The sequence below is a fragment of the Nanorana parkeri genome, unplaced genomic scaffold, assembly GCF_000935625.1.
Source record: "Nanorana parkeri isolate BGI_ZX_2015 unplaced genomic scaffold, ASM93562v1 scaffold85, whole genome shotgun sequence".
Lineage (NCBI taxonomy): Eukaryota > Metazoa > Chordata > Amphibia > Anura > Dicroglossidae > Nanorana > Nanorana parkeri.
This window is the reverse complement of record NW_017306353.1, coordinates 1390266-1417214: the sequence shown is the minus strand read 5'-3', so window position 1 is coordinate 1417214 and position 26949 is coordinate 1390266. Positions and strand designations below refer to the sequence as shown.

General features: G+C 44.5%; 1 protein-coding gene across 1 annotated transcript in view; it reads left to right on the top strand.

The window, feature by feature from the left end:
- Nucleotides 1-26949, top strand: part of USP31 (ubiquitin specific peptidase 31) — a 61597-nt gene that overhangs the window by 14364 nt on the left and 20284 nt on the right. Inside the window, exons 3-11 of the mRNA XM_018552336.1 lie at nt 9420-9545; nt 11372-11460; nt 14927-15019; nt 16391-16526; nt 18167-18311; nt 21937-22105; nt 22939-23050; nt 23566-23660; nt 25169-25246. Of these exons, the coding sequence (XP_018407838.1) occupies nt 9420-9545; nt 11372-11460; nt 14927-15019; nt 16391-16526; nt 18167-18311; nt 21937-22105; nt 22939-23050; nt 23566-23660; nt 25169-25246 (1043 nt within the window). The remainder of the gene's footprint in view (nt 1-9419; nt 9546-11371; nt 11461-14926; nt 15020-16390; nt 16527-18166; nt 18312-21936; nt 22106-22938; nt 23051-23565; nt 23661-25168; nt 25247-26949) is intronic.

Sequence of the window (26949 nt, the reverse complement as noted above, 5' to 3'; positions counted from 1 at the left end):
GGCATCAGGGTGAGTATGTGTGTGCATTTGGTGGGAGGGGGACAATAGTTGATTCTCCCCTTTTACTTAAAAGCAGAAGTGGGAAGAACGTTTTATTGACACTTGCAGTGAGGCTACCCCTCCACCGCAAAGGTGAAGTCCTTGTTTGTGTCTAGGTACTAAAAATCACAACGTTTAGGGGGTGCAAGGGGTCCCTTCATCCGGCATACAATGTAATCACATTGTATGCCGGATGAAGAAACCCCTAGCAGCCCGAAAATTTGCAATTTTTGTGATACCATGTCCAAACATCAGTAAAGAAGTTCTCCCCAAGGGCTAGTTCACCGCACAAACAGTGCGTTCCAGGCCGATTTTGGTGCCAGAACGCACTGGATCTCATCCCGGCCGGCTCACTGTGTTCAGGGGCAGGAAGGGGCATGGTGGTCCATTGAAGTCAATAGTGCATGCCGCACTTTTTCTGACTGGAGCAGAACGCAGGCATTGATGTGCCACGTGTTCGGGTGCGATCGATCGCACTGCAGCCGGGGGGCATGGCTGCCATTGACTTCAATAAACAGCCACAGCCCCTGAAACCAGGGAGCTGGCCGGGATGTGGTGTGAACTAGCCCTAAGAAGTTTGGAGTGCTGGTGACTTGTTTCATTCCTTTTGATGTAGGTGGCACCATCTGCTTGTTACTGCGGCACCCACCGACCATTTTCCAGGGTCTTATCGGTCAGGAGTGAGATGGGCTATAGCATATAACACATTAAGTATCTTACACCTGAATGTGAGCATCATTCACTTTAAGCCCTCACACGAGAAACGGCCGGCATGTACAGATCCGTGCTGCATGCACAGCCGTATCGGGCCGCTCCCGGGTAGGACAGATGTTGCTACGCTTACCCAAACTGCCTGTCCGTACTCGTACGCTGACGGAATGGATCCTGTCTGCGTCCAAGCAGGGACACCCGCACCTGTTCGGACGGGCAGTTCAGCGACTTACTCCGATAGACGAGGACAGTCTGCTGCGTGTAATCACACACAGCACCTGTCCTTCCCGGGAGCGGCCCCATACGGCCGTGCCCGCACCTGTATGGGCCAGCCGTTTCTCGTGTGAATGAGGGCTTATCCTGTAAAGGCTTTTTAAAGAATCACATTTTGGGTACCATAGTTCTACGTGGCTTCACAGATATCCACAGTTTTGAGGGTTAACATTGATTTTCCTGATGAAACTTTATAATTTACCAAGAAATGGTGAAGTATATTGAGTTTGTGTGTACTGAAATTGGAGTATTTTTTTTTTTTTCCAACTGAAAATATAGATTTGATAAAATTGCAATGACCACCATTTTATTCCACAAGGTCTTTGCTTTCTGTAAATGTATAATGTTGGGGGATCCTTTAGGTCTAAAATTTAAATTTTAACCTGTGCAAAAAGTGAAAATCCGGCAGCGAATGGTGGAATAGAAAGCAGGTGCCAGTGTGGTTCAGACTTGTCCTTTTATGTATGCAAAATAACCTGTGAACAAATATCCAAAAAAAGTTGAATCTCGGCTTATAGACATCTGTAATTGTCAGGTTTTTAAAAGTTAGCGAGTTGTAGAATACCTGATCGTCTCCTCATTCAGCTTTTAAAAGGTAAATTAGATCATAATGATGACATCGTTCACACTATGACATCTACAGTGAATGTAAATGGCTCTTTTTTATATTATGAGCCAGTTCTGTCGCCAGTTCTGTCGCCAGTTCTGTCGCCAGTTCTGTCGCCAGTTCTGTCGCCTGTTCTGTCGCCGGTATATCACTGTTATTTCCTGGAAAGGTGCAGTTTGCTATAGAGGTGTGTGGAATGTATTGCTGTCAGAGGATTGCTTATATGGCCGTCCTGAAACTTTTCCTTTTGAGCCCACAATAAAGCAGTGTTTGCTTAGTATTCACATGCGGTCAGATGCCTCATCAACCACATGACACAGAGAATCTCACCATTGTTTCACTTGTCACAAGCAGCGCAGTACTAATCTGTGCCGATCCAGTAAAGCTTCCTTCAGAGAACCTTGAATATAGTGCAGACATTTAGTATGAATGGTGTGGTTCTCACACCTCCAGGCAATTTATTACCACCCGCACCCTATTCTTTACATGTAAATACTTAGACTTTGTATTCTTTGTAACTGCAATAAACCTCATTCCTGCTTTTTTTTTTTCTTCTCATTAGATTAGGTTCCCGCACTTCATGTTGCAGCATGTTTAGGATTGTAATGTTACTGTGGGTATAGTTTGACGTTTTATTGCAAATCACAGATTGGCTTCTGATCCTGGGGTAGTAACGCAGAAGGGTCCACACACTGTGATCAGCAGTGGAATCCTTAGCCATTGAATGTTTTTTGTTTTATTTATGTTGTCCTGTGAAGGGAGTTTGCTGTACAATGATTATTGGAGGAAAACCACTCATTGATAGAAAATCGTTTGTTTTGATAAGGATAGGCAGGGCTTGAAAAATCAGCTCGTCCACTCGTCTGTGAGGAGAGGACGCCGGAGGGTAGCTCCGGCCGTTGCAATTAGACGGCCAGCCGGGAGCTTTACATTCAAGCGATCGGGCGTCCCTAGAGACGGCCAATCGCTTGTATTAGCGGCAGCTGTCACTGCCGTTGCCGGTCCCGAGATCAACTGTGGCCGGGACCGGCACAGCTGCTCTGTGGCAGGAGATCAAAGGGAGTTCAGTACACGATCTTCATCTGATCTCTTCAGTCCCTGAATGCAGGAAGTGATGTATACTGTATTACATCACTTCCACATTCAGCTGTCATTCCCAGCAACAGAAGCTGGTGAAGCAGATCTCTGCTTCATCAGCTTCTTTTGGGGTCCCTAGGTGACATAAAGGGTCTTGGAGATCCCTGAGGTCTCCATAAAGAGGACCTGTCATGTAAATTGGCTATCGCATAGGGAGCAAGCATGCAGTCCGTGGTGTTTGAACTGCGGCCTTGTATGCTTGTTCCAGGTCTGTTAATCTGTAGGTTGTGAAGACAGGTTTAGAATGATAGCCTCAGACTATTTGCCTATTAAAAACCAATTCAACAATGGCAGCTGCCATACTCCCGTCTCCAGCAGTTTGTTTTATGGAGAAGAACCCGTTCAATAATCTTTGGTACATTAAAGTGCCCCTGTCAAAAAAACTCTACCTGCAGTTCCCTGGAAAAGAACTTTCCAGCGGCCATGTTTAGTTTTCTACCTTTTGCGCTCCATTCCACTGTAGCAGCCTCAGAGTCTTCAGTATTCATCACTTCCGGTAGCGTCGGATGCCTGTGTCCCCCACCACACTCTGCGGTTCGGTTCCTCCAACCGCTTAGTTTTATCATAATGTAGGGGCTGAACGATAAAACCACAGCGTGCAGTGGGGGCCCCGGGCATCCGGCTTTCCAGGAAGTGTTGAATCCTGAGCAGTCTGACAGATGGTGCAACGCTTGAATGAAGGGTGGGTAGAAGACATGGGGCGCCATAGAGGCGAGTATAATAGCTCTTCAACTGTGATGAACTTCCTTTTTTTTACATTTTAAAATGAGCACATATTGCACAGTAATAAAAATGCTGGTTGTGTTATACTTTACTGATATAACCCCTATGTGTCTGGAAAGACAACTGTCTGTACTCCTACTACATCTGCTTCTGCGTGCCTTTTTATTTATTTTTTAATTAAGTAACATAGCTGTTATTTGTATCTTTGCTATTGCCACTTGGTAGTCTACTCTGAGGTGTACTTGGCAAAACAGAGGTTAGACTCTTGACACTTCCAGGTAGCCATTCAGACATCTTCAATTTGTTCATGTATTTCAGAAATCGATTCTCAGGAAATTATCTTTGATTGCTGAAATGAGTTCACCCAAGTCTGTGACCTCTAATAGAAAAGCCAGAAGATCTGGGAAGCCTCCAATATCTTTTCCACAGCTTTCCTCACTTTAGAAAACGTGTGTATGTTATTAAATTTAAACTGCATAGGTAATCTTGGGTCCCTCTGTGCAGGTCGGTAGCAGAGGCTTACAAAGCTGCTGTTGCAGGCAGCCCAGGAACCATTGGAACTTGGAAAGGCTTGTAGCATCTTGTTTGAGAAATGTGGGTACTGAGAAACTCCCTCAGTGTTGCACATCTTAATGGATTCCTGAGGCCTTGCAGTGCATACTAGTATGTAGTAAAGTTGTGTCACAACACAGAGGGGATTTGTATATGGCTTGGGATTCCAGTCTGCCCTGTAGAATACAAATTGCCACCTAAAGGTGCCTACTTTCCATGTTGCATGTCTAACTTAAAGTTGTCCTTTTAAAGTGGATCCAGTGATCCTATTAAAAAAAACATTACTGGCAGCCAGTTTTTTTTTTTTTTTATATTGCAGCAGAAACTGCAAAAAAAAGCATGTTGCCTGCTTGCCAGAAATGTTTTCTTACATGTACACCAAGCTGTGCATCAGCTCAAGGCACTATCTCTGCAGATGCTGGGTAATGAGGTTAATTCTTGTGGGGGAGTTGCGTCATCCTGGGCTAGCCAATCAAGATGACCGGAGATACTGAACCTGGTTCTGACTGGTGCCGCACATCCTTTTGAGGCTAGGTTCACACCTGCACTACACAACACGACACCTGGGATGTGTGATCTTATGCTAGTGCACACAGCGATTGCTGCACGGCTCCATTGATTTCAACGGGGTGACATCCGAGCTGCAATTGCTAAAAAAAGGTAGAAGTACCTTTTTTTGTGACACGCGCCGCTCGTGTTCACTTGCATGGGCGGAATCCCGCGCGATCCGCCCCGCGCGACTGGGGTGCCATTAGAAAAAAAAATGTCACCCACAGCGTGATCAGTTCACACCTTGGCGACTCTTGACCGTGCGGCAATCGTGCACAAAACCGTGCGGATTGCCGAGTGGTCAGGAGTCGCCTAGGTGTGCACCTAGCCTTTGAAAAATCCACTTCTACTGCGTAAGTACACCGCTATATTCATTTTTATGGCTGGTATATTCACTCATATCTGTACTTGTGTAGGCCACCAGACATTCACAAGAGTAAGGGTGAGAAATGTTTCATGTGCCAGAGGGCAATATTTAAAGGATTTCTTAAGTCCTAGCATATCCTATCCTGTTGTAACATCAGCATTGTAATAAGAATACATACTAGAGTTGTTTTTCATTATTCAATCCCTTTTATATAGTGAGTGCTTCCTTCTGTCTGCCCATCACTTTCATCAACTTCCTGGATTCCAGTGTGCTTTGCGTCTCTTTCCCTGCTGCTTGTTGTGATGCAATCTTTATTTCACTACATATCCCATCATGCATTGCTTCCAGCAAGCAATGCTGCCGTTAGATTGTTCAGACGTTGAGTTGTAGTTTAGAAGGCAGGCTCTGAGATTGGTGACATGAGGATAAACACAAATTTCTCAGCACACTCACCAGACAGCCTGCAAAAAAAAAAACCCTCTTTCTATTAGTGTGAAAAGCAGAGGTTTTAGTTGTACAACTTTTGCAAAATATGCGGAAGCCGCATTGCCTCCTCAAGACCCCTCTGTGTAGTGTGGTCCTAACTCTAAGGATAATTGGGTGCAGGTGCCAGGAGGTAACCCATTCCGCCTTAAAGGCACAGGGACATACCAGAAGCCCAGCATATCACAACGGCAGCTGTAGCCCCCAAAGTATCCCCGCACCAAATCCAACAAGTGAAGCAAATGGCAACCGCACAAATCAATTTATAACTAGCTTTTAAAGGAAGGTGCACATGGAAGGGCTTTACATAGTACAAACGCAAACATTTCCCAACACACTTGCCAGCCTGCAAAAACACAAACTTCGCTGTCTAATAGCGTTTAAAAACAGGTTTTAGTTGCACAGATTCTGCAATGTAAGCTCAAGCCACACTGCCTCGTCCAGGCTCCTCTGTGTAGTGTGGTCCTAACTGTAATTGGAGAGCCTACATCTTGGGGCATATATTGCAAATTGAGTACGCCAGGCGGTAGCTCATTCCTCCATAAAGGCGCAGGGACACACCAGAAGGCCAGGACATCACAATGGCAGCTAATGCCCCCAGTGTGTCCCCACACTAAATCCAACAAGCCGGGCTTCTGGTGTATTCCTGCAGGCTAGCTGGTAAGGGTGCTGGGAAATGAAAAGGCCTTCCATATGCACCTTACTTTAAAAGCTAGTTATAATTTAATGTTTGCTTTGCTTGTTGGTGACACACGGATGTGCATATTTACCTCGCTGAGTGAAATTTGTCAGCGCATTAAGGGAGTACATCCTATGGGCATCTTCAATAAGTAAGTTTACAATCTTCTAGATCCTTGGTTCTCAACTGGTGGGTCGTGACCCAAAAGTGGGTCGCGACCCTGTGTTCAGTGGATCACCGCATCCCTTCCACTTTTCTAGGTGAGAAGCTACTTAGCCTCCCCCTAGCGCAGCACTGTCAGTTCTCATACCAAGCAGCCATTCAAAATATGCTGCCCGGTGCAGAGTGTCGGCTTGAGGTGGGATAGGGCTATCGTGAGAGAGCTCCATCCAGACATACACCGCCCTGTAGAGTTGCCTGGACCAGAGTGACATCACATTCGGTTTCCCAGCACCTCTACAGGGCACATGAGGGAGCTGTACAAGCAATGCAGATATGGATGGAGCTCCGTCACAACACAGCAGCCCACACTAGACCACAGGCTGAGGATCCACTCCAGTTCTTAGGGAGAACTGGGTGGATCTTAAAAAAAGAACAAAAATGATTTGTGGGTGTGTGAGATTTTGTCTGTGGTTGTGTGTGTCTGTCAGTGTTTTTAAGGGTTATTAACGCACCTTACCACGCAATCACACCTGCCATGCATTCTGCTGTGGGAAGTGTGTTGCATTGCTATCCCACAGTGCGATCACACGCACCGGAATGCAAGATACCGCAATGCCATGCGTTCCAGTGCGGTGTGATTTGGGTCACGACTTAATGACCAAGGACATATGTGGGTCCTGAGGTTACACAGGTTGAGAACCACTGTTCTAGATGGGTTTGGTTACCAGTAGGGATGCACAGATACTGTTTTTTTTTTCTTCTTTTCGATACCTGCCGATACTGGGTACCGGAAGTTCCATTCAGGAAGCCAGGCGGCGTGTAATTACTTGGCAGCTGGCTTCCTGATTTAACCGTGAAACCGGGCAGCGTGTAAAGACTCGCCACCCGGCTTCCCGATTAGCAGGGAAGCTGTCCCCATGCTTCTTGTCATGTAATGATGCGGTGCCTGGCTTCCTGATTGGCTGGGAAGCCACCTCCATGCTCTCTCGTCATGAGTTGGCGAGGGAGCATAAAGCCGGGCGCCGCGTCATTACATGGCGCAGGGCTTCCTGATTGGCCAGCTTCCGACCAATCAGGAAGCCGGGCAGCGCGTCATTGCACGCTGCCCAGCTTCCTGATTGGCCAGGAAGCTGTCTCCATGCCAATCAGGAAGCCGGGCAGCTTGTAATGACGCACTGCCCGACTTCCTGATACTGGAAGTATCGGACATGGCATTGGAGCATTCGGGTACGAGTACTCACCCAAATAATCGGCACCGATACTAGTATCGGTTTTGGTGCATCCCTAGTTACTAGGAGTGGGGGTTTTTTGACCATAGATACCCTTTAAATGTGCTAGCTGTGTTCATATCCTCTTACTGACAGCTCAGGAAACAACTTCAAGTAGTAGACAGATGTAAATATTAGTTTTGTCCTCTTGTCTGTAAATGGCTTTCTTACAGGGTCATTGGGTTAAAAATGTTGATGGTTCAGCAGCGACTTCATCGTTTTTTTCCCCTCTATGTTGCTTTGCAGTCTTGATCATCAGAGGGTTCCTCCTCTGTTATTAGAGCTTGATCATGGCTCTTGGTCCTAAAAGAGGAAATTGTGAACTTATGGAAAACGAGCTGCAAAGTGCTGAGAGTATGGGCCGTTGCTGCGTGTTTTAAAAGCGTTGGCTTTTAAGGATGTGGCAGTTGGGCACCGAGCTGACAACTACCAATTACTTTCTGAGAAGTGCCCTTTCCTCCCCGTGCCAGCGGGAAAATGCCTGGCAGATCTCTGTTGCCAGGGAAACTGCAGGATGGCTTTTCTAATAATCTTTCAGGTCTCGTAGACTTGTTATCTCCATCTGATCATTCCTGTCCTGGACAACCAAGATAGCAATTTACAAGATAATCCTTATTTTATATAACGTGTGTGTGTGTGTGTGTTTTTGTGTTTTACAGTTTTTCGTGCCGTGCTTTGTCTGTTATATTTGGCCTTGACATTCAGTCACCGAAGTGCAGTACAGCTGACATCTTTTATTTATTATTGTGGTCTTTAAGGAGCACTGACGATTTACACAGCCTTTTACATAGTTGCAGATTCACACCAGTCCCTGCCCTCAAGGAGCTTACGATCTAAGGTCCCTATCTCACATGCACACAGGGCCAATTTAAATTGGCCATATACCTATATATCCCGGCATATCCCGCCCGGCTTCCTATAGATTTTCTGCAGATTTACTATGGTCAGATGGGAAAAGTGCAACTGATTCCTCCATCTACACTAAACTGTGTGGATGGAGGAATCTCCCACTGGGCCAAGCTTTGGTATCTTACTAATCGGCCCCGCGTAGTTTAGCGTAGATGGAGGAATCTGTTGCACTTTTTCCATCTGACCATAGAAAATCTGCAGATAATCTATAGGTGTATGGTCAGCTTTACAAAGGAGCCAATTAACCTTCCAGTAAGTCTTTGGAATATGGGAGGAAACCAGAGTACCCGGAGGAAACCCACACAAGCACAGGGAGAGCATTAGTGTCCTGACCGAAATTTTGAACCAGGGACCCCCAGTCCTGCAAGATAGAAGTCCTAACAACTATACCACTGTTCTTTGTGGTTGCTTGAAGTACATTTTTCCTTTTTAAACTGATTCATAGATTTGAATGAAGGGCACAGAAGTTTCACACTCATTTGTACAGCTCTGTTTTATTGGCATTATTTGAATTTTGGGAGGGTAATGCCAAATTGCTGGCTCCTTGGCGATCTCTGCATCTACCTCCACTGGAGACCCAACCTGGCCCCACTGAAATAACGAAGGGATTTTATCAAAACTGGAACAGTTGTCCATATCCCCAATCAGCTTCTCTATTTCATTTTCAAAGCTTAACGGAACAAACGGAAGAGAGAAGCTGATTTGGTTGCCATGGACAACTGCTTCAGATTCTGTCAGCTTCAACGTATACACCTTTTGGATGTGCATGCTATTATTGTACACAAAAATTAAACTCCAAGCAGATATAAAAGTAATACATTAACACAACTCTATTTATTAGTACGCAGAGATTGCGGGCAATGGATGATTTCAATTTACCTCATATACAACTGAAATATGAGTGTTCTGCTGGCTCTTGAAGAACCTGTGAACGTGAAAATGTGTTTTATTTTCCTACAGACAATTGTATCGAGGAATGCTCTTCAATACAGAGGCACCTCCCAGCACGATGCCCAAGAGTTTCTGCTTTGGCTCTTAGACAGAGTACACGAAGACCTGAATGCTTCTGGCAAGAATAAGCCTCGGGTAGGTGATCCTTCTGTTGCAACCCTTGGGTCGGTAATCCTTTCTATTGCATCTGCTTTTCTTTATGTGAAAAGTATGACTTCTGTTAGGGCCCAAGCACACCATTGCAGTGCACTAGAGCGTGTGTGCTTCCACTTCTTATGCCGCTGCCTAGCGCATCAATTTAGATGCTTGCATACCACACTACAACACGGTAGTATTGAATTAACTTCCTGTCCAGTGTAAGATCACAAGTGACAGCACAGTCTGGAGGAGGGGACAGGGGAAGGGGGAGAATAGCTGGCTTTGCTGCGTTAGTGGAAATACACACGGCTTACTAGCATACACAAGGTTGGCTCCATAGAAGCCTGGAAGAAAAAAGAGCCACTCTAAGGCCTCATTCACACAACTTAAAGTCGGCCCGTTCTGATCCGTGTTGCGGGCACAGCCGTATTGGGCCGTTTCCGAAAAGGACAGGCGCTGCGTGTGATTGTACGCAGCAACCTTTTCTCTATGGGAGGACGCCGCTGTACACTCACCCGAGCTGCACGTCCGTGCAGGTGTCCATGCTCGGACGCAGACAGGATCCATCCTGTCTGCGTCCAAGTACAGACACCTGCACCCGCATGGATGTGCAGCTCAGGTGAGCATACGGCCACGTCCTCCCATAGAGAAGAAAAGGCTGCTGCGTACAATCACACGCAGCGCCTGTCCTTCCCAGGAGTGGCCCGATACGACCGTGCACGCCACACGGATCTGTACAGGCCGACTCTAAGCTGTGTCAATGAGGCCTAAGACAGGATATCATGGCCGGTGCTAAGGGGACAAGCTGATTATACAGGAAACTAAAACTTTTAAACATCAAGAAGCAGCATCCATTGGAAGTGATTTAAATCGGCATTTGAAATGGTTTAAAAACCCTTTAACACTCCAGCACTTTTGAAAATTGAAAAAAATAGCATCTCCCAGGAGGTCCACAGTTTCTGTAACCCTGCAACCCACACATCTGGCTCCAACAGTCTTACCACGGTTCATGCATGTTCTAATGATTGGTTGAAGGGTAAGTTCACCTATTCATAAAAAATTAAAAGGTGCACGAACTCCCAAAACCCACCCCAGTCCTTGCTGCACTTAGCTGCTGTGAATGCCATCTCCTGCCGCCCATGCCAGACGGGGTAATGATCTGCACATTTGGAAATTTCACTACACAGGCCTGGTGGCAGAGTAGCAGCATAATGCTTACAACGGATAGCAGTCATTGGTCAGCATGGTCACATGACCACGCTGCCCGATGAGAATCTCTTTTAAGCCTTTAGTGTCCCAAAAGAATGGAATGCATGGCATAATGCACAATGACCCACCACAAAGACTTAGTACTAGTCTTAACTTTCCGCACTCATCGATCGCCAACATGGCACAAATCTACTACTGTTAGTGTAGAAAAGAGATTTATTTTTTTCTTCTTGAAAAGATGCAATTTTGCTCATGCTGACATATGCCCTACGTCTTTTATGTCAAGTATAATTTTTAATGATTGATCCAATCTAAATTGATTTCTGCTCAATCAGGTGTCTGGGGTCCAGCAGCAATAGGTCAGAGGACAGCTTGCAGTCAGGGAACAGCCAGTTGTGTCTAATAATTTGTATTTGTGATGATTATACATGAAAGTGATCTCTGCAAAGCCAGGTGTCTTGGAACCAGCAGTTCTAGGCCCAAAGACAGTCAGCAGGCAATGAGTTGTAGCTTATGGAAGAGTAATAGGATTAGAGAAACATGGATGCTATTCAGCATGGAAGGGTTTGGTTTCCTCTGATAATGCCTAAAGGAAATGATTTCATGTGTTGCAGCTACCGGTGGAGGAAGATCTGACAGGAGAGGGTCCTCCATTCCCAACCAGTGGCACCTTCGTTCAAGAACTCTTTCAGGCTCAGTACAGGTAGAGTACTGCTATCATTCTTCGAAAAATCAGTTTGAACAATGGAACCAGTCGTGTGATTTTGTTAAGGGTTAACGCACTCTTTTTTTTTTTTTCCTTGCCAAGTTCTTAAAAAATGTATCCCATATCTGCTTTGCTTGCTGTTTGAATATTCCCTGCAACATCTTAAAGGAGAAATACAGACACATATGTGGAAGAAAACCCTTTACTCTAATTATGTATTTAGTCAGAAGTCAGTGAATATGTATTAAAAAAAGTATATTTTCCTTTCAAGCAAACCTGTGTCTTGTCCATTCAGGTTTGCTTTAAAGGAGAATTATGGGGAGAGAGAAATGTACTCATCCCTGTACTTGGAGCCAACATGTGACACTGAAGCTGGCACACGACGCCTCTATTGATCACATACCACATTGCTCAGTTCCCGAGAGTGGTGACTATCAGTCATAGCTCCTTGCAGGGATTCCCCCTTCTACGTTCCTCCAGAGCTCATTGGAGGGACAGACAAGGGAGGAGTGCGGGCACAGCTGACTCTGCCTCTATAGAGGCAGAGTCAGCTGTCAGGCAGTGCGGTGGATCCTGACAATATTGTCGGGATCTTTCCTGTCTGTAGCGCGGCTTTACACCGTGAGCATATAGCGGCAGTAGCCTGCTATATGGTCAGTTTTGGGTCACAGGAGGACATTAGTAAATGAACTCGGGTGACCCTAAAGAGAACAAATGCAAAAAAAGGTTTGGCCATAGTTTATCTTTTAATTTCCCATTTTCAAGCAGCACATACTCCGTCCTCTCGCTTCAGCTGCCCGGAGTACCAGTACTTCCTTGTACAGGAAGCATGTGACTCACTCACACCATATAATAGAGCTGGAGTGCAACAGCGCTGTCACAAATCCATGACCCTGTGTAAGCTTTGACTTGAGTGAGCTGTGGATGGGGAGCAAAAGAAAGGCAAGTCTGTGCTTCTGGGAAGGGTTCACCGGGAGTCTGTTTAAACAGCCGCGATGCTGGCGACGTACACTGTACGTCGTCAGTCACGAAGGGGTTAAGAAGAACTCCGGGCAAAACGTTTATCAACCCTAGCATTGGGGGCTACCCATGCACTGCAAAAGTTGAGTGATTGCTTTTGTCTAGGTGCTAAAAAGAAAGTTTGACTCGCGCCAACTGCCTGCTTCTCTGATCACTGAAGCCTGCCTTCTCCTATGCTGCAGCATTGTAATGTTCCTCAGCATCCTCACATCTATGCACCGTGTGCAGAACGTGATAATCTTAGACCGCTATCGAGGAGTGGGAGAGAGGCTACAGTGACGGGTCTTAGAGCCAGACGTCGCCATGGTTCAGAGTACCTTTTTTTTTTCCCCTTACTTTTGGCCCCTAGACAAAAACAAGCAGTTAACCCCTGCAGTACAGGGGAGCCTCACTGCAAGGATTAAGAAAAGTTTTGCCCGGAGTTCTGCTTTATAGTGAATTTATGGCTTTACAATGCATTCACTTTAAATCTCTATTTACATGTCCGTATAACCCACTGGCCAATGAACTGACGGCCTCGAACCATACGAGGTTGTACCAGTTTCAGTAGTCGGGGCAGTGGATGTCTATGTCCCAGATACGGAAAGTTCATGACCCACCGTTACGGGCATGGAGCGTCTTGCGGATACGCCATTACTTATGCACCTCGAAGGCGGGGGTTCCCCCGCTGAGACAGCGTACAGACTTTGAATCAATATGTGAGGAGGCGGAACCAGTGAGACACATGTTATCTCTTGTAATTGACAGTCTGCGTAGCCCCCCGGACCTTCCTCCTCCTTATTTCGTCAGACAATGGGCCTCGGACTTGGGGATTGAATTTAGCCCTGCACAGGTGGACCGCATGCTACACTTTGCTCTAAAATCTTCTGTGTCTAATAGATACCAAAAAGCTGGCTACAAACTGCTGACCAGATGGTATAGAGTCCCCCAAGGTTTTGCACGCTATGTATCCCTCGGTGCCGGCGACATGCTGGAGGTGCGGAGAGGAGGAAGGTTCCTTACTACATATCTTCTGGGACTGTCCCAGGGTTGCTCCCCTCTGGTCCCAAATTGCAGACCTGGTAACGCAGATTACAGGCCTGTCAATACCTTTCACACCCTCTGTATACCTCCTTCACCTGGCCCCACTCACGGAAAACTTATCAGCGCTCTCTACTGATTCACATGCTCAATGCTGCTCCGGCCTGTGTCCCAGCCTTGTGGAGACAGGTCCGACCACCGTCAGTGGGGATGTGGGTGAGTCGGATGGAGGAAATCAAATTGATGGAGGATCTGACCTCCTCGATGCGTGGGACCCCACACAAGTTCGTGGTGACCTGGGCGGGGTGGTACCAATTTAGGGACTCCTCGGAATGCGCACAGCTTTGTCAGGAATGAACCACCGTCAATGTCAAGGCCCAGGGGACGGTGATGCGACACTGGGCGTTGGGAATTATGGGGGTGCTGGACGACAGGCAGCCGCTGGCCAGAGTCTCGAGTCGAGCATTCTGTCACCTCTGTTGTTCTTCTGTTGTGTTTTATTGTGTCTTGTGTCTATCCGGTCTTTTGTTTCTTCGTTAACCATTTATGTATATGTGTTTTGAATACATAAAATGCCTTAAGAGTTATGGTTCGGAATGATGGGCGGATCCGAGGCATAAGATGCCTGAAAATGCACCAGCTCTGTAACGTCTATGCTAGTTTGGCTAATTTGTTGCTGTTATATGCATGTCCAGCCTTTGGGCTACTGGATCTCTGTCTTCTGTATCATGCCCTTCTGCTTACAAATAAAGAATATAAAATCCATCAATTAAAAAAAAAAAAATCTCTATTTACATAAACTTCACATAATCTCACCAGGAAGAGTGGTTAAGGGCCGGTGCACACCTAGCCGATTTATCGCGCAAAACACAGATTGGCATTAAAGTGAATGGAGGCTGCTCACACCTTTTGCGATTTGTCGTGCGACTGAAATTGCCTGTCCTGCGAAAAGGTGCAGGAGCTATTTTCAGGCGGTTGTCACGCGGTTTTCGTCCCATAGACATCTCTATGCATTGAAAAACATGCGGTTTACAATGAACAGTCGCGCGATCGAAAACAGCTCGGCATCTGAATCGCCTAGGTGAACCTAGCCTATGTGTTCGGGTACAAATGTACAGAAAAATCTTACAATGGTTACAGGAAAGGAGAGGAAGTTAAAGAGAAGGAAGATGGGTCCTTTGTTGGGGGGGTACACAGGTTATAGTTTTTTGATACAGATCCACACATCCTAAAGAAGGAACATCATGGTGGAAAGATGGACCGAGGGATTTGGGCGCCAAAGAGATATATGATCCAAATATGTAACAACGAAATCCAGTGATTTCTTTCATGTTTCTTACTAATCTGTGTCTGTTAAAAATACTTGAATGCTCCACTGTTCGTAGTTTGTAATGCTTTGGCTACTTGTGTCCTTTCCCAATAGATCTTCCCTGACGTGCCCTCATTGTCAGAAACAGAGTAACACTTTTGACCCTTTCCTCTGCATCTCATTGCCAATCCCCTTGCCTCATACACGGTAAGAGCACTGTTCCCAGCTTTATACTGTCACACCTATGCTTTTGTGTTTTTAACCTGCTTTTGTTTCAGCTTTGTGCTACCTGTATACAATTTCCAATCTTCCAACAACCCAAAGAACCGCTGAAAAATAACTAAGTAATGTGCAGTTTTTTTTTTTTCTTGGCTTACAAGATTGCATATCTTCTATTTTTCACTATAGCTGATACACATGATTGCAGAGCTTATGAAGCAAATTAAAATGGGTGCATAAGCCACGTGTATTTTTAAATGAAATGACCCTGCACATGTGCTGCTCAATAGATGGGATGAGCATAAAACACAGCCTCTGAGCTTTACATATACACCATAAAGTTCAATGTGAATTTGCTAACCAAGTGCAGGAGATTGTACACAAGCCCTTAAAGTGACTGTCACTACAGTGCCCGAGTTTGAAAGACCAGGCTCTATACTTGCCTTCCCAGCAGCAGTAGCAATTCGACCCTTCAGGTGTGTTAAATACCCGTTATCCCCATCGTGTGCTGTGTTTCTTCTTGCCAGCTCATATGTCCTATAATCGCCAGCTCGTATGTCTTGTGGAAAAACTACAGTGTGTGGCAGGGATAATTTGCTAACCTTCACTCCTGTCAGTGTGGAATACCTGCAGTGGCAGGGAAGTGGTGGCATTTTCACATGTGGTCCACTTGAAAAGTAATTTATATAGATTATTCTTTTAAAAAGAAAATATTTTTCTTTTGCAAAGAAGTACTCTTCAACTAACTTTAGTATGCTTTTGATTTAAAGCGATATTAAAGTCAAAAGTATTTTAATCTATTTCAAATACTGATGAAATCGCTTACAATGAATGCTTTGAATTGATGTTTAAAAGTTTTTTTCTTTTCCTGCAGAATCAGTAGGTCCCCTGACCACTGGTCCTGATATCCTGTTTTTAGGGTGACTCCTTTCTCAAGCACAGTGCTATGCAGTCACCCTTGTGTGTGCTAATAAGCTGTGTGTGTCTCCACAAACACACAGACACAGCAAATCAAGCTACTTAGCTCCCCCCTGGCCCCTTGTCCTCCCTTCTCCAAGCTAGTAGATAAACAGTTGTTTGAGTCTGCTCTGTCCTTTGTGATCTTGTACTGGATAGGAAGTTCAGGGAAGCTGAGCTGAGAGGCTTGGAAACAGCTGTTCAGGAACATGATGATTGTAAGTGTTTGGTCAAAAATGTAAAGCAATGCTTTGCTGGGCAGTGTGTATTTGTTTCATCTGGATTCATTATTGAGAAAAAGATAGTGTTTAATACTACTTTTAATAATTTATTTATGTTTTAATAAATGATTTGGAGTGATAAATGTTAGGTGAAATGACACATTTGTGTTTTATCTGGTAGGCCCCTTTACGTGACCGTGGTCTATCAGGGGAAATGCTCCCATTGTATGCGCATTGGCGTTGCTGTACCTCTGTCTGGAAATGTGGTGCGCCTACGAGAAACCATATCAATGGAGACCAAGATACCAACAGACCAGGTAACCCCAAATTCTGGGAAATGTTTATTTACTAGTCTGTTCTTTGACTCACTAGTGAGCATTCACTTCTATGCTCATCATCTACTAAAGCAGGTCATTATTCTCTGCTTTCATGGATCTAGAGGTTCTGGAGCTCTTGTTTAACTTGAGCGTTGATTGAGAGGTAAGGATTTAACGTTTGGCCTTTTTGCTTCTTCTTAAATTGAAACTTTTCATAACGTGACACTAAACTCAGGCGTTAAATCTTAAAAATACATTCAAGTACCTTAACTATTAACAATAATTGATCTTCCTTCTGGAGGGTGACTGCTTTTGTTCCCCATGGTCCCTGTGTGTGTGTTGTAAAGTAGCCACCGCTCCAAGCTTGCTCACGTAATGGGCTACAATCTGAGGCCAGGTTCACTGGCCATGCTGGTGGTGCCATCTTTTTCAATGGCACCCTTGTCACGCCGGGCGGAACACAGGGTTTCCCGCCGTGATTCTGCCTGTGCAATCGAACGCTATCGTGGCTAAAAAGAGCTGCGCAACGCAAAAAAAGGTACATGTACCTTTTTTTTTTTTAGCAATTGCTGCGTGCATGTAAGCCCATTGCAATCAATTGGGCTGGGCGGCACCCGCTGTGTGGAACCGCACACGATTACACGCGTCCTGGGATCACCCAGGTCTGCACCACTCCTCAGTACAAGTTAGTAAACTAAACGTCGGATTGTAGTCCATCATGGGTGTGAGCTGGGAGCGGTGACTACTTTACAACACACACAGGGACCATGGAGAACAAAAGTAGCCACCCTCCAGAAGGAAGGACAGCGTCGGCACCAATTCAAAGATCATTTGAGGATCTACAGCCGAGTGATACACAAATAAGATGCATTTTTGTTAATAGTTAAGGTACTTGAATGTATTTTTAAGATTTAACTCCTGAGTTTTTAGACACTTTGATTTCTTCTTTTTTTTCAGATTCTAATTCCATATGGTGGCAGATACTTCTGATTGTCACCAACCAAAGCTCTGCTTCCAGTTTAGCAGTGCTACATAGTTACACTGTAATCTTACTCCTCATATTACTAGTCTGAGTCCGTTGATTTGAAAATGAATGCACTCTGTCTGTAACTGATATATAATTTCCACGGTTATTAAGCAATTTTGCAGTAAGGTTGAATGAGTCAAATCCATATCTCCCTCTAGTGGCAAATGTGAAAATCTGTATTTTTATACGATCGTAAAGTATGGAGTAAACTGTTTATGTGATAGCTGCACCAAAATTTTCTCTAAGATGAGCATTATATTAAAAATGTACACTGTGTACTAACTAGAAAGATACTATAATTTGCCTTTTAAACTGCTTACTCCAAATTACAGATATGGGTGGGCGGTAGCAGCTCCAGTGGGGTTATGGCTGCCCTAGTTATATGGTCAGGCAAGGAAGAAAGGTTGCATAGGAGTCCTGCTCTGAATTGTGAACTGTTGCCATTACTAATAATGCTTGGTTATGGCCATAGTTATGTTGGTGATACATGCTTGATTAAAAAAATATATACATACCAGTGTAACAATATGGGTATGATTCCTAGTGGGATATGTTCTCATTAGTGTGTCACCAATAGTGTCTTCACCTCTGCTTTCTTTTTCTCTCACTCCAGATAGTAATAACCGAAATGTATTTTGATGGCTTCCATCGCTCCTTTTCTGACACAGATGATTTGGATACTGTCCATGAAAGTGACTGCATATTTGCCTTCGAAACTCCAGAAATCTTTCCCTCTGATGGAATTCTCGGCCAGAGAGGTAACACTTTTTCACACTGATCGCTGCAGAAAAATGGAGTAGTACAGGGGGTAGGAAGAGGAAACAATCTCTCATTTATATATTTGACAGTATATTATATTTCTATTGATAGAGTTTAGGGGAATCCACAGATTAATAAACATTTGCTCTGGGAAGGAGCCAAGTGAAGCAGCTTGTAGGAACCAATTATGATTGAAGACATTTTAGAAGTAGCAGTGTACAATGTTTACGGTTATTTTTAATATGTGCTCTTACAAGAGGCTATTCATGTATACACCATGGTGCTCACAGAACTATTTTTAGTATTGGGTGATAAAACCATTGAGGAGAGAGCAGTTGGAGGACCCGGCAGAATGTTTTTTTTTTGTGTTGGGTAAACTTTAAATGGGTTGCTAAAAAATACCTTGATGTATCAATAAGTAATACAATAATCAGCACATGGAGACGCAAGTAGGTATAATATGAAAGCTGTGGTTTTAGGTAAATGTTTTAATAACTTGGAATGTGTAAAATGTGCTGTCGTTTGTCTCTACTGACAAGATTACTAAAATTCCACACTCCTGATGAAGCTTTTCGTATTAACGATGTGTGGATTACATGCAGTACTTTCTAAAAGTGTCTATACTGCTCTGGCCTGCTGATTTATGGCCAGTTCCTACCATAAACAGTGCGTTCCAGAGCGGTAAGCCTCTGGAACGCACTGTATCGCCAGCTTCCTGCGTTCAGGGGCGGAAGGAGGCATGGTGGTGCATGGAAGTCAAAGGCACCGCAGCCACGCCTTCCGCCCGCAGTGCAATCGCCCACAGCAGAACGCATGACACATCAGTGCCTGCGTTACGGTCCAGTGCGATCTGCTAAAATAGTGCTTGCAGTTTATGGTGTGATCGGCCCTTAGGGAGCCAGCCTGCAGGAGAAAGAAAGGAGAGCCGGATATTCTAGAGAGGCAGATTACAGACCCTGAAAATCTTTTAAAAATATCTGTGCCTCTGCCAAAACATAGCTGCAGGCTTACAGAAATATTCATCACATTGTAATTGCAGCATATGTGTACTATGTACAGAGGCTGGGAAAGGGAGACATTGCTCATCTTTCAAGTAAAATACAACCGAGCAAAGGCTGAGCTCACAAGACGTAATGGTATATTCGTGAACATCGCACATAAAAGTGTAAGGCGCCATGAGGATAGGAGAGAAAAACTAACCTCCCCTTTCCTCATAGGTTTGCACTGTCATTTTTTTAGCCAGGATTTCCTACCTTTTTATAAAACCAGTTAAGGTAAAAGTCTCTGATAGAGTATATAATAATAAAACCGTTAATACTAGAATTGCCTGGATATATGCAAATGACATTCCTTTCATTGTAAAAAGTGTCCTTTTTAAAGGAGGACTATGAGGTGAGTGATTTTCACTCACCTCATAGTTCTAGCCGACCTGGGACAATGAGACTGTCGCAGGTCGGCTCAGTAGATCGGGAGGTGAGCGAACACATACTCGATCCTGTCACGGCTGGATTCCCTGCTCCGATCCGCCAGCACTGACTAGCGGAACGGACGGGGGAGGGGGCGGGTACAGCTGGCTCTGCCTTTAGATAGTCAGAGCCAGCTGTCAGTCACGCAGCTGGGCGGATCCCGGCACAATTGTCGGGATATGCTTCAGCTGCGGCTTCTCAATATACCGCGAGCAGCTGCTCGCGGTATACTGCGGCGTCTCAGTATACTGAGCCTAGGGTGACGGGAGGATGCTAGTTTGTGTCCTCCTGTTACCCTAAGGAGAACTATAGGCACCGCAGCCACGCCTTCCGCCCGCAGTGCAATCGCCCACAGCAGAACGCATGACACATCAGTGCCTGCGTTACGGTCCAGTGCGATCTGCTAAAATAGTGCTTGCAGTTTATGGTGTGATCGGCCCTTAGGGAGCCAGCCTGCAGGAGAAAGAAAGGAGAGCCGGATATTCTAGAGAGGCAGATTACAGACCCTGAAAATCTTTTAAAAATATCTGTGCCTCTGCCAAAACATAGCTGCAGGCTTACAGAAATATTCATCACATTGTAATTGCAGCATATGTGTACTATGTACAGAGGCTGGGAAAGGGAGACATTGCTCATCTTTCAAGTAAAATACAACCGAGCAAAGGCTGAGCTCACAAGACGTAATGGTATATTCGTGAACATCGCACATAAAAGTGTAAGGCGCCATGAGGATAGGAGAGAAAAACTAACCTCCCCTTTCCTCATAGGTTTGCACTGTCATTTTTTTAGCCAGGATTTCCTACCTTTTTATAAAACCAGTTAAGGTAAAAGTCTCTGATAGAGTATATAATAATAAAACCGTTAATACTAGAATTGCCTGGATATATGCAAATGACATTCCTTTCATTGTAAAAAGTGTCCTTTTTAAAGGAGGACTATGAGGTGAGTGATTTTCACTCACCTCATAGTTCTAGCCGACCTGGGACAATGAGACTGTCGCAGGTCGGCTCAGTAGATCGGGAGGTGAGCGAACACATACTCGATCCTGTCACGGCTGGATTCCCTGCTCCGATCCGCCAGCACTGACTAGCGGAACGGACGGGGGAGGGGGCGGGTACAGCTGGCTCTGCCTTTAGATAGTCAGAGCCAGCTGTCAGTCACGCAGCTGGGCGGATCCCGGCACAATTGTCGGGATATGCTTCAGCTGCGGCTTCTCAATATACCGCGAGCAGCTGCTCGCGGTATACTGCGGCGTCTCAGTATACTGAGCCTAGGGTGACGGGAGGATGCTAGTTTGTGTCCTCCTGTTACCCTAAGGAGAACTATGGGGAAAAGACTTAACCCCATAGTTCTCCTTTAAGCTTTACCTAAAGTGTAGCTGCCCCACCCCAGCATCCCCTACCAGCCTTATACTCTCCTGTCCCCGATCCTAGCCAGGCCTATGCATGTGCTCTTTAGAGCTCTGGCATACCAGATCATACTCCCTGACTCTCTATAGACTGAATGAGAGTGCACAATACATGTATGTTTTGAGAAGCAGCTCTGTGTCCTTGCCGTTACACTTTAATGCAGTTTATAAACGCCTTTGACTTGTGTATAATTGAAAAGGTCAGCTCAGCAGGTGGGATTACCAAATCAAGCTGAATGGTAAATCAAGAGTGCAGTGGGAAAACCACATTTGCTGGATGTCACCATTATTTCAGTCATTTTAAAGAATGATGCTTACACAAGTAAGAATGCTCGGTTTTGGCATTGGAAGTGGGGTAATGGCACACAGAACTACAGTCACTGAAAAGTGTTACTGTCTTCCATGTTCTATACAGCTGGTATGACACAGCAGGGGGTTGCGATGATCACAAAAAATGTGTGCATAAGGCTTGCCAGTGTAACACTTTCAACTTATGGAATACCGACTTGGGAAATGGCAGCATGACCTGGCCTTATTCACTTGTGTGCCCACTTCACTGAACTATGCAAGAAATCTGTGTGAGCCAGCTCTACATACAAGCGCATGCCCCCCTGCTCATCATTCTTCAGAAGATGTATCCTTGTTTTCTCTAAACTGATTTATTGGATGAGCTATATGGACATGGAGTGTAAGTGTGGTTAAAACGTCATTGATGTCTGATCCTAATTTTTCTTTTTCTGAACTTCACAGGAGTCTGTGTGAACAATAACCAGAATTATGTGAGGAATGGGATCGACCATAATCGGTCTCCCCATTACTCTTCTGGCTCAGCGAGACTTCCTGTGAACAGGGTTGGCATCACTGACCGAATAGTTATCCTGGTCTGTAACAGAGCATATAGTGGACAGCATGGCAAGAGGTGAGTCATCTGGCCAGGTTATTTTTGTTGGCGATTACGCTGTCCTATGTGACTACTGATGAATGACCAATATAAACTTGCACAAAAAGTAGGCAAACGCATAACGCTCTATAAGCTGTCACTTCCGAGCTAGCTTTAGCCTAAGATGACACCAATTATGTGTTTGCTGGGCAGAAAGCCATCTGTGTGTTGGAAAATATTGATCTGCGCTCCAACGCCATCATTCTTTTTTTTTTATATTCCGTTCCATAAACCTGACAATGTTTTACATCCTAATCCATGAAAGTTATTAAAAGGGTGGAAAAAGTAAGCATCTCGGCAACAGAAATTCGTTGTTTGCCATTATACTATTTTTCACACATAAGCAGAATGTCGGTGTTAGCAGTCCGTGGCTGAATTTTTTGACTTTAGGAACATCTCATGGACGAGATACATTCTGCAGATAACAATTCCAAATTGGTCCCTGATATGTCATTTGTCTTGCAGCGCCTTGTGAGGTGAATGTATCAAAACTGCAGCAAACAAAATCTGTGCATGGCAACCAATCAGCATCTCTCTTTCATTTTCAAATTTTAACTGGCAAAATGGAGAGAGAAGCTGATTGGTTGCCAAGGGCAATGGCTCCAGATTCTTTCTGCTCAAGTTTTAATAAATTCCCCCCAGTATATATTATAGAATGTGTGGCATGGAGATTTTGCAGCAGAAGTCACCAAAACAAGAAGCTAATGGGTGTTGCAGCCTGTTGGTGTCCACACAACACTGACATTACAGTTTTCCAGGTCTGTTTAAAATAATGTAGCCAATTGATTATATTGTTAACACTGCTTTCGTAGATTCGGGCAGCCATTTGTTTTGTATCTGGAGAGGAACGTCACATGGGATCTCCTGCAGAAAGAGATCTTGGAGAAAATGCAGTACTCCTTACGGCCTTCAGTGTGTGTTCAGGTGAGTGCAACTCCTTGTTGCCTTCTCTCTTGAGTGCTCTTCTGTCTTTTTTCTCTGTTGTTCACCATCGCTCGCTCTCTTTGTTATCCCTTCCCTCTATCTGCCCGCTCTCTATTGTTGTTTGACTCTCTTGCCATCTTCATTTTTCTCTGTGTTGTCTTCTTTACTAGTTTGTTTTTTGGGTTTTTCTCTCTTCTCTGTGTTGCAATTATTTTCACTCTCTCTATGATCCCTACCTGGTCAGACACTTTAAGATTAAAAAAAATCTTTCTCTTTCCACCCTCCAGGCTAAACAGCGTGGATGGAGGAATCTCCCCTGCCAACTATTGTATTCTGACAGTGCCTGCTGCTGTCAGACTACCCAGTGACTGCAACTGATTGTCTGCACTCACTGCTTGGCTGACAATTTTCCACCCAGCTCCTTCAATTAATCTCTCCTTTTTTTCTCTTTTTTTATTTCATATATATTTTACACACACACAGCGATTTTCCATAACTATTGTGCATTATTGTAGGTGTGTCCATTTAGCCTTCGTGTGGTTACTGCGGTCGGGATAACATACCTCTTACCTCAGGAAGAAAAACCTCTGTGTCACCCCACTGTTGAAAGGTAAGTTCTGGCAGTACTTGTTTTGGTGTGATATGGTAGAATATAATTTTAATATTTTATTACATGAACAGTGCATATGTCACACTTAGCATATCTGCATGTCTGTTTAATAAAACTCTTGTTGAACTTTATTTATAATTTAGGTCTATACACATAGCGGTGCCCTGTTCACAGTTTGCTTGTTTCCTACTCTTAAGTTGGCCATACACCTATAGATTATCTGCATATTTTCTATGGTCAGATGGAAAAAGTGCAACAGATTCCTCCATCTACACTAAACTGTGTGGATGGAGCATTCTCCCACTGGGCCAAGCTTCAGTATCTTGCTAGTCGGCCCCCGCTGGCTATGAAAATACCTGAACAATCTGATTGATTTGGATGCAGGCATTCAGGTGTTTTGAGCGCCACTGGGGCCAACTAGCTAGATACTGGCGTAAATTGAGGACTCTGTTGTACTTTTTCCATCTCACCAAAGAAAATCTGCAGAATATCTATAGGTGTATGGCCAGCTTTAGTTTCCCACTTAATGTGTGCAGCATTTTCGGGGCAGATGAAAAACAATAAGGTGGTCACCACCATGTTATAATATAAATTAAACTTGAATCACGCCTGTCACTCTGTTAAAAGAGAAAAAAAAATATATATAATATATACACACTGATAAAGCCCCACTTCAAGGGTTAATTTGTTAATTCTTGGAGTTTTAGTCGCCGGGAGTCTGTTTTAACAGCCCCGATGCTGGCGACGTACACTGTACGTCGTCAGTCACAAAGGGGTTAATATACGTCACACATCACTCCTGTATACTACTCCCCACACCCTTATGAAGGGGTTGGAACCTACTTCTATCTAATCAATGTAAGGAACTGGGGCAGAAGAGCAACATCCATACCCAGCTGCTAGAAAGAAAACATTTGGTAGACCTAATATAAAGCAGTAACTCCTTTTACATACTCAGTCATTTTTATTTTATTTATACATTAGCAAAAACAGTCCATCGAAATTGAATCCACTTCATTTGGCGCGCACAACTGCATGATTGTTGGTAAATATATTCAATCTCCCAGATTAAATCTGAACAATCTGCATTTTGAACACATTGGCTTGCGTTTAAGATCAAGTCTGAGATTATTGTAAGATCAGCTTGAGATGCATTTACTTTGATGTGCATTAAATAAAAGCCATGCAACATGATGCATTACAAAATCAACAAGACACGCAAATGTTCTGTGCTTCCCAAGATCCAATTCTGATTTCTCACACACTACATTACACATGAGAAATGCTTTGCAAACTGATGTCAGAGGCAAATCACTAATGCCTGTGCACACAAAACCATAGTAGGTATGGTTTTTTTTTACATCTTCTTTCATTTTTCCTTCCAGACATTACATTAAACAAATAATGATGGAAAGCGAAAATAAAATGACGACTTTGCTTTAAAAAATTATGTCTGTTCATTTTGAGAACCACTGTGTTCTAAGCAGTGTTTTGTGGTTTTGTTCCAGGGCTCTCAAATCTTGTGGTTTAGGTGGGGCCCCTCATGTGAAGTTGGTGGTGGAATGGGACAGAGAAACTAAGGATTAGTAAGTATATAAACAGAAGAATGTCATTTGGCAGTCGTAGGGATATTTCTTTGAAGTGGATGGGGATTATTGGGGGGGCATTGCAGGTCACCTGACTTGCCATCACATCTGAAGAGGGTAACAGAGATGAGTCAATAGTGTGTGTGTAATATATATATATATTCTGTTGCTTGAAGCAGCCAGACTCTTCTTGCACTAGAAAAAATAAAAGGATGAACTTGATTGGTTGCTACAGGTTACAACCAAGTTCAATTTTAAATCCCACGCTAGCTATTAAAGTGACACTAAACGCAGGAGTTAAACCTTAAAAATGCATTCAAGTACCCTAACTGTTAACAGAAATGTATCTTATTTGTATGTGTGTATGGCTGAGCTGTAGATCCTCAAATCATCTCTGAATTGGTGCTGACACTTTCCTTCTTCCTTCTGGAGGGTGGCTACTTTTGTTCCCCATGGTCCCTGTGTGTGTTGTAAAGTAGACACCGCTTCAAGCTCACTCCTGTGATAGACTATAACTTCAATACAATTTTGTAAACTAAATGCAAAATTGTACTCCATCACAGGAGTGAGCTTGGAGCGGTGGCTACTTGACAACACACACACACATTCGCACCGGGCACAGCGGAGCCCGGGATCAGCGGGACAACAGTGGGGGGGGGACCGCGGAGGGGGACACCCGATCGGCCCCCCATACATGCGATCGGCCGGCTCTACAGCCGGCGGATCGCATGTATATTAACGGGCATCGCTGCCCGTTTTTAAATTCCGGCCATTTCCCGCTCGCGCGCGCCGCAAGGGGGCGTGTCTGAGCGGACGTCTAGAGACGCCCGCTCAGATCGAGAGAGCTCCTGGCCGACCGTTTTTTTACTACGGCCGGCCCGGAGGTAGTTAAGGAACATCAATGCATTTTTAACATTGAACTCCGGAGTTTAGTGTAGTCCAAGCATAGCCTTTTGTACTAGGAGCCCGGGGATCTACAAACTACCTAGGTGAAGATGATTTCCCCCAGCACATGATTTCTACACCCCTACATGATTTCTACACCCCTATATCAACAAGCTCCCTAAGCCATCAGGTAGATGAAGTGTTCTGAATTCAGAGCATATGGTGTGCTCATTGCCACCGACTTTTTTCTTTGAAAAGCTGTTTTGATAGCTTAGTTGATATAGTCTACACTTGTCTGGTTTTATTAGTGAGCTTGTGATAGGTGTCTGCTAACCTGCAATGTTAAGTGCAGCTCCGTAATTGCCTCAGTGACAAGCTTGTCTGAATATTCTCCAGGCAGTGCCGAGGTTCTGTTCTTCAGCGCGAGGCAGCGGGAACTGATCATCTGCTGCTGTCGGAAGTCGGGCTTGTTTCGAAGCATTTGGCTGTGGGTTTCATGTGCACTGCTTGACGGCAATCTGTGTCAAAACGAAATGAGCTCATTCGTCACTAAATTCGTCCTTTATTGAAATAATGTTAGCGTGTGATTGATGCAGTATTTCAGCTTATTTACATTAGGCTAATTATAAGGATTTCTACCTGTATTCTGTATATGCAGCATGGCCTGTTACTCTCCATTAATTCTTTTCCCTATTCACCAAGTCACTATAGTGGCTGAGATTCCATCTTCTAATTGTCCTTGATTCTGAACCTGTGTAGTGCTGGTCAGTGTGTTTTTTGGTTCAGAAACTGTCCTGTCTAGGAGCTTGCTCCAGTGT